The 8,469-nt window shown below is 30.1% G+C and overlaps 2 protein-coding genes across 2 annotated transcripts; both read right to left on the reverse strand.

Moving 5' to 3' along the window:
- Positions 1-295: 295 nt before the first annotated feature.
- Positions 296-1,423, reverse strand: LOC113858986 (probable CCR4-associated factor 1 homolog 9). The gene has a single exon (XM_027491799.1). It carries the CDS (start codon positions 1,286-1,288, stop codon positions 437-439), a length of 852 nt encoding a protein of 283 aa, XP_027347600.1. The 5' UTR covers positions 1,289-1,423; the 3' UTR covers positions 296-436.
- A 2,822-nt stretch (positions 1,424-4,245) lies between these two features.
- On the reverse strand, positions 4,246-4,557 carry LOC113859298. Its single transcript, XM_027492105.1, has one exon. It carries the CDS (start codon positions 4,555-4,557, stop codon positions 4,246-4,248), a length of 312 nt encoding a protein of 103 aa, XP_027347906.1.
- Between the last annotated feature and the right edge of the window lie 3,912 nt (positions 4,558-8,469).

The following is an 8,469-nucleotide window of genomic DNA, read 5'->3' on the forward strand; positions in this document are numbered from 1 at the left end:
AAAGGTGAAATTGGGCACAACCTAACCTTCAATCACAATGCTTTGGTGCCCTCAAGTTCAATATATCATAATTAAGCAAGGATCTGTTCTGATTGATCAAACGAGAATTAATCTATTAGAGACGTTCACTAATTTGAGTTTTGATAAATTACCAACTATTCACATGCCAATTACAAATTTACAATGCCTTGCTCGGCATTTTAGTTTAGTTGATTGTCAAAGTTTTAATTTACATTTAACCATTTAAGCCACACTTAGACGTGAAAATTGTACCCTGAAAAAAAAAATAGAGATAACGAAAGGTGAAATCTGATGTAGGAACAACTTTGTTGTTGATAAGTGCAATCTCTTACCAAATCTTGGGGTCACATTAGTATACAAAAAATAAAATAAATAATCAATTAAATTCTTATTTTATGCTTTATTATTTTTTTAATTAACAAAAAACCTCTAATCCATACAACACACCGGCATGTTTTTTATGCTCATCCTTTACAAAATAAATGTCAACAATCTTCTGAAACGCGTGCCACGTCAGCAAGCTATCTGACCCGGCCTGGTGGCACTTACCAACGGCTCGGTCCACGTTGAGGGTCCGTGCAACCCGGTCCAGCCCACCATAGAGTGTCTCACAGAACCGCATCATGTGCTTCACATCATAAACGTTGTTTCCAAAAAACACCCTCACAACCCTTAAAAACTCCTCCAACAGGGTCGGTAAGCTCCGTCGGGTCAGGATCTTCACCAAGTACCCGAAATCGTACGCACTGTGGAACGTCACCCAACTCACTGATTCATTACAAACGAGTCCCGACGACATCATCAACTCGGCGAACCGCGCCGAGTCGATTCCGTCCGTGGAGTTACGCGCGAAGTCGATCCCCTGGCGGCGGAGGAGAGCGATGGAATCCGGCGCGTAGGCGTCACGCGCGACATCGAAGTCGCGGAAGTTGAATTCCCAGATGAAAATGTTGCCGGCGGTTCCGAGATCGGGAAGGTTACCGGCGGCGTCGGAGAGAGTGAGGCCAACTTGGATGAGGTTGAGCGCGTCGACGTTGGACTTGAGGAGGTGGTAGTGATCGGAGGGACGACGGTGACGGTGATTGTAGGGTTTGGTAGGGTCCACGTGTGGGCGGAAAACGACGCCTGGGAATTCGGTGTCCATTGAGATGAAAGGGTAACGATCTATGACTTCACGGATGAGTTGAAATTCAGATTCTAGATTGGAGGCCCATACTTCGCGGATCGTAACCGGTTTCGACTTCGGTTCTTCGCTAAGCATGCCCATACTTCGGTGTCGCGTTAGAACAACAGCGTTGGATTCTCAACGGAAGAGCGTGTTCGCGTGTTGTGCGTTTTGTGTTAGAAAATTGGGTGTGAGAGAGATGTGATGGTGGAGTGAGGTTTTATATGAAGAAAGGGAAGATGTTGCGTGGAAAGTGGATTTTGTGGATTATAAAGAAAGAGAGAGTGTGAGTAAGTTGAGTGTAGGCGTTAAGTGTCAAAGTTCAACGCGTGAGAAAGCTTGACTCAAGAAGGTTGTAAAGGTTGCCCAGTCAATGCCAGACTTGGTCATATTAGGCACCTCATTTTCTTATTATTATTTTCTAACAATATAGCATGTCCTCCCACTACACAAATCACTATAAAGTTCCTACGTCAACTACACCCCAGAATTGGGTGGTGTTGGGATATGAATGATAAAATCACATAGCTATTTGAACACGTTACTTTTTCCTAATTTTGTCGAGCATAACTAATCGTTATTTATTGTTTAATACGGATACATGGCATTGGTCATTCTCTATTTTAGTTAAACTTCCATTAAACTCCAAAACCATGCATCTTTCTCCGCGCCCAGGGAGTGACGGCTATTAAAGGAAAACAATTAATTATTCGGAGCATCCATTTTTTAATTTTAAATTCTGTTATTAATCCTTACTTCATTAAAAGAAAAAATTGTAATTACTATAATATTCCTAAACTTAAAAGTGTATTAAATATTTTATCTATTTTATATTAAGATATTAAAAAATATTTATATTTTTTTAACAAAAATATATAATATTTCCTCATTTTTCAGAACACTGTAAAATTTACTTTAAAAAAAATAAAATAAGTAAATTATTCGACGTTTTGTTCTGTTCAGTTTCAGGGTAAGGCCCATGTGTGGGCTGGGCCTCTAGCCTTGCCCATGTTGCACAACTACGTCCCTCGCCCTTTATGCTTATAAGTGGTTGTTTAATCGTTTGCTTATGACTCATGGGCACCCAAAGTTAGATTTTACAAATAATACTATTAAATACGATATTTTAACATATTACCTATTTTAATAAAGAATTAAAAAATTTATATGTTTAAATTCTGCCTTAAAAAATTAAGTTAATAAAAGCGAAATTTACTGAATTACATAATATACACCCACAACTTCAAATTCGGCATCCTTGCCACTATACTTTACTGTACAAAATACTAAATATATGCAAAGGATGTCAGACATGGAACTATGTAACCAATAAATTATTTACAATTTTGTTAATATCAATTTTTAGCATGTAGTTTAAGTATTTAAAAATAAAATTTTGTATTGAAATTAAATATTATATTTCAATCAAATTATATATATAAAAATAATAAATTAACTAATAAAATGACCATATATATTAGATATAATTTTTATGAGACTAAATTAAAAAATAAAAAATTTAGAAAGACAGAGGTCCCTACGCGTGTTCTCGCGCTTGTCAAAAGATTTTTAAAGTTGTACAGAAGTAAAATTTCAATACAATGTTAAATAATTTTATTTTAAAAAATTATATAAATTAAAAAATATATTTTAATATTAAATTATCAGTAAATTATAATTTTTATAGTGTCAACGGGACATTTGGTTCGTACATGTTCCATTGATTCCAGACTATAATTGACTAAAATTACCCTAGGTTGATCCATATAAAACCTGAAAAATTAAGTAGAAGCTAACTCAACAAACAATACATCAGCTTAACATATTTTTTCTCGCCATGCTAATCGTGTATGAGACAAATATATGATTTTTAGGTTTTTTTTATATTACTGAAAATTTTCTAAAATAAAAAAAATTAATTTTGATATTGTATGAATAAATTTTTCTATTATATTTGATAGTTTTTAAAATAAAAAATTGAATTAGAAAAATAAATATGAAAAAATTATGTACCAGACAGTCAATGCATAATTTTTTTCCCATCTCCCTTCATAATTCATTCATTTTGGTAGACAGTAAACGTCATTTGACCAATAATAACATCTATTATCTATCTACCGAAATGTTAAGTTGTTATAACATCAATAATTGATAACCATATAAAATAATGAAAGGTAAAATTAATATTTTAATCTTTTGTTTTTTCTTCTTTGATTTAATTTTATAAATTTTAAAAAACTAAAATAAAATTAACAAAAGAATCGTAAGATTAAATAAAAATATGCTCATAATTAAGATATGTTGAAAAGTAAAATTATATCTAATAAAAAGAGGTTTTTTACGTTGAGAGTAAGAAAGTATAAGTATGTATTATACTTAGTATTTAGCTCTTCTAGTTATCTACACATTTTATTTACTATTATAATTATTTTATTAATATTATTATTTTGACTTCTGTAATTTGAATTTGACATTTGATGTTCTTTTTTATTTTTTTAATAATAAAATAACTAATTTATTAATACAAATAAAAAAATAATTATACGTTATAAATTTATATTATATTTTAGAAATATACAAAGCCCAATAATTTTACCAATAATGAATGTAAATATCTACCGCATTATACATACAGCTTATGGTAGTTTGAAAATAACGGTGGTTTCAACTTTCAGCCTATCATATCCCCTTATTTTATCTATTAAACAGACCTAAATGTAAATAAAAGATTAATAAACCGGAAGGAGTATCTGATATGCTTATGGTGAACTTACTTCTTATCTTCTGTATCCATACTGAGAAGAACTCAAGCTCAGAAGATGATAATAACTAAGAAGAATAAAATTTCAAAAAAAATAACAAAATCCTCCCTACATGACCCAGAAAACCCAAATTTAAATTCTCTTCCCCTTGTCTTGTAAACAGTAACTAACACAGCCAAATTAATTTCACAACGCAAATGGAAAGGAAAGAAAATGCTCTTTCTGCTCTAAATCTAATTAACAAATGGAAAATATTACAATAACAACAACTAAACCTTTTTTTTGTCTGAAATCTCTCTAGCTGTTTGTCTTCTTGGTGTTCTCCTCGTTGTTAAGGAAGTCAAGCAACACAGTACTCTTGCACTTGGGGCATTTGGGATCAATCTCAGATAACATAACATACATGAGGCATCGAGGACAACCTACCAGAAGCATGGCTCTTGTCTCTTCAGCCTCAGAAGACACGCATGAGCTCTCCAACGACTGAATAGAAACCGGCGACGATGTTGAAAACTCCGACGACGAATCCGAAGATATTGAGGTAGCTGCCCTTGGTGGGGACAAGTTCAGCCTCAATTCCAACCTTGGACTCCTTGCCCTTTTGCTCATCTCTTTTCACAATCCTATCCAAACACACTACCTAAACAAACTCAGCGATTCTTCCTCCAATTAGTGATATCCACACCCACGCTTCTAAATGAAACAAGACCCGGTAATTAAATTTCACACACACACGTATATTAATTATTATATACATAATAATACTACTACTCACTAGAGCTATCAAAATGGGTGAACAGCTAATTAACTTGAACCTATCGACAAAATAAAATGTTTATGTTTTAAATTGTGAATTTAAATTAAATTTAAGCCTTTTCATCCGATTGGATTACGTTTGATGGAGATTTAGTTTACAAAAAAACTTTAAAAAATTAAACTTTTTCGAATTTGAGTACTATTTTGTGAACTCAAACGAACTCAAACGAACTACTTGCAAAAGATCAATCTGAATGAGTGGAGTAACTCTTTTTACAAGTTTTGCTAGCTAGCTACATATATGTAATAAAGGGCATGCATGTTCAAAGTCGATATTTATTATAATTTACTGATAGTAACAAATTTAAGGAAAATTAAACGGCATTATTTTGAACTAATATACCTTTAGTTGAAAACAATCGCAAGACAAGAGAGCCGGCAGAAGCAGATAGTTTAGATGTGTTATCTAGTTAGAGAGTTGTCGCCGGAATGATTAGTTGAACACAATCGCAAGCAATGAGATCTAAGCAGGGATAATAGTAATATAGGGTTTATGAGTTTTTCATTTTGAGCAAAAAGGGTCATTATATATACAGTGAACTTAAAGCGATAAGAACGAATTTAAGAGAGGAAAAGCAATGCAGAAGAAGGTGTTAATTGAGTTTAAATGTCAAATTAAATTGTGAGTAGAAGTGGACGAGCGCAGAACACAAGAGAGGAGACACCAGACAGCGTTATAGCGTGATGCACCTGTGCGTAGGAAAAGTCTACTGCTCAAATTGCACACGTACGGTTATCCAAATTTCCGGTAAAGGTTTGTTGTAATTTATCTAAGAGTATTTAGTTTATTTTGTTGGTTAATAAATTTGATGAATAAATTAATAGAAATGTTTGATAAATATAAAATAAAAAACATTCATAATTTTTAAAAGTTAGATTTAAGTTATTTAAAGTAGTATTTATTTTTTAAATTTTAGTTATTAATATTTATATTACATTTTTATTATTTATTTTTTATTTAAAATAGCTTATTGTTTCATAATTAGACCTCACATACGTATACTAATTTTATTGTCTCTGGTTTTTTTTAACCTTCGTAATATTTTTTTTTCATTTACTTCATTGTCTCTTTTATTTAAATATATTTTATATCAAAAAATGTAAATTTTAGAATATTTTATGTTTAAATATATATAGGGAGGAAACCATACTTAACTATCTCCACCAAATTCAAATTAGAACATAATCCATAGGTTCGGGAAACAGACCAAACTTTAGCAAACCAACAAGACCAATTCGTGAAAATTTTCCAAGTCAGTTGGTCTCCGTCATATTTATTGAATGATGGATAACATTGATTTGCATAACAAATTTGCCAACGCACATAAATAGGTTTTTATTTATGTTGTACAATTGGATAATTTTAAGACTAATTTTTATGTGAATCGAAATTATGTATTTTTCACGGCAAATGTAAACCTCTCTTCTATATCATGTTTGATTTAACTTATTTTGATATTTTCTCCTATTTTTAACAGTATTTTCAACTTCACTGTGATATAAATGTTTTTAACTTGAATAAAATTATATCGTTTAAACGATACATGCGGTTTGATTAAAGAAAATTGATATTCTCTCTTTAAAAAACCTCTCCTGAGTATGCACTTGGATACCATGCTAAGGTTACAATGAGGCCAAATATAACGTACAAGTTTTGCTTCACCACAACACAAACAACGAGGGGTATTTATTAACTGATCTAATACAATATAAGATATTAAATTGAATAAAAACTTGAATTAACTAAAAATCGAAAAAATCAAAAATTCAAAAAATTTAAAAATATAAATTAGTTGATAATATAAAAATGTATATTATTAATATATTGAAATTAAACTTAACATTAATTGAATTTCACCCAAAAAAATATATATCTAATTGAATTTGGAACCGTATATAAGACAACTCTGTAACCACTTGCAACGGCTTCATAAATATTTTCATGAGGCTAAATTAAATGAGATTAATAAATTTCAATATTTGACAATTCCCAAAGTTAGACAGTCGTACAACTTGGAACTTACAATCGTACTTCGTACAATTACTACTATTTTGTTCATTTACACTAAAAAGTAAGTTTTCTTTTTACTACAAAAATATGTCATATACTAACAACTAAATGTTAAGTTTGTTTGTAATAGTAGAACTCTTATGTCATAAAAATTAAACTAGTAGTATAATTTTACAAAATACCAACAATTAATTTTTACTAAAAAAATAAATGTTATAGCAATGGAAGAAATTTTATTGAGACTGTCATCAATTTTTTTCCATTAATATTAGTATATAATTACTTTTCTTAATGGGTGCATAGATATATTTAAATTGATGTTACGAACTCATAATTAGAGAATAAAGTGCATATAAATGGTTATAGAAAAAGAAACTACATGGTACTAGGGTTTTTGTGCAACATAAACAACAAGAATGTTTTTATGATATCAAACTATCAAACAAACCTCACTGCAATTTGATCATAATCAAAGTCTCCCTCGTCTGAAAAATTACTAAAAAGGAAATGTCAATTTTTAACAAATAATAATTATACTTAACGACATATTTTTACTCATAGAACTAAAATTATAACACAATCATAAATTAATCTTTATGAGCTCATACTCTAATTAATGATAAAAATAAAATGTAAAACTGTACCTAAATTTGTCATTAAAAATGATGAAAGTGATAAGATTAACAATAAGTATGTGATCTTTTAAATGTAGAAGACTTTAAGTTCCTTTTTCCAGGCTCCTTATCTAATGGGAATGAAGAGAAAAAAACAAAAAAATAAATTCTGTATGTTCTATAATCGCTTCTATAAACAAAGATCATAACATATTTATGTAACTTTTATCAGTTATATTTGTAATTTAATATTTTTAATTTAGTTCCTTATCAAATTAAAATATTACTTACAATATCTATATAATAACTTTTTATAATAATTATGTCCTTAGTCATAAATGTAATATAAAATAAACTACTTTATAATTTTGGCTAATTAAATGATAATCCTAACACATTTAAACATTACATATGTAACCCAAACAAGAAATGCTACGAAGATCCTAAATGTTAATTGAATAGTGTAAAAGAACGCAATTACTACGATCTTTATATGTATAATAATTGATGATAACTGTATATAGTAGTGACTTACGATTTCACATGTCAGGTTTATCTACCTCATATCAAAGCACTAATAGAAAGAGAGAGGTTCTTCGTTGCCGTGGGATGCCATTGTCAGGAACTCGTAGATCGACCATACTGTTGCTGGTTTTGATGGTAAGTATCATTGAAGACAGTAGATCCAACGGCTGTTGAAGATTATACAGATGCACATAATTATAATGATAGTGTGTCGTTGGTCCCAAACCATCATGATAATGACAATTAAAAAAAACCCCATGAGGATATAGTAAAATTTAGCTAATAATGTATAGTGCAAGTTATAAGATGCATTTTAGTTGGAAGCCAAATGCATATACACAGTTTCTACTTATCGCTTTTAATTTTAAATTTTTAATACCTATTTTTAAATTTAAATCACATAAATGATTTATTTATAGTTATATATTTGTGTTTGTTTTGTAATAGGAGTTGACTAATAATAATAATAAAGAAAATATAAGGAAAGTAATAAGATTGTTATAATAATAATTGACAAATAAGGATAATAATATATAGTAGTTTAATAGATTTTAC

This window comes from Abrus precatorius, unplaced genomic scaffold, assembly GCF_003935025.1.
Source record: "Abrus precatorius isolate BTA unplaced genomic scaffold, Abrus_2018 Scaffold2, whole genome shotgun sequence".
Lineage (NCBI taxonomy): Eukaryota > Viridiplantae > Streptophyta > Magnoliopsida > Fabales > Fabaceae > Abrus > Abrus precatorius.

Bases quoted from the DNA above. Each gene is read 5' to 3' on its own strand.
- LOC113859298 (XM_027492105.1), bottom strand. From the start codon at position 4,557: ATGAGCAAAAGGGCAAGGAGTCCAAGGTTGGAATTGAGGCTGAACTTG.
- LOC113858986 (XM_027491799.1), bottom strand. From the start codon at position 1,288: ATGGGCATGCTTAGCGAAGAACCGAAGTCGAAACCGGTTACGATCCGC.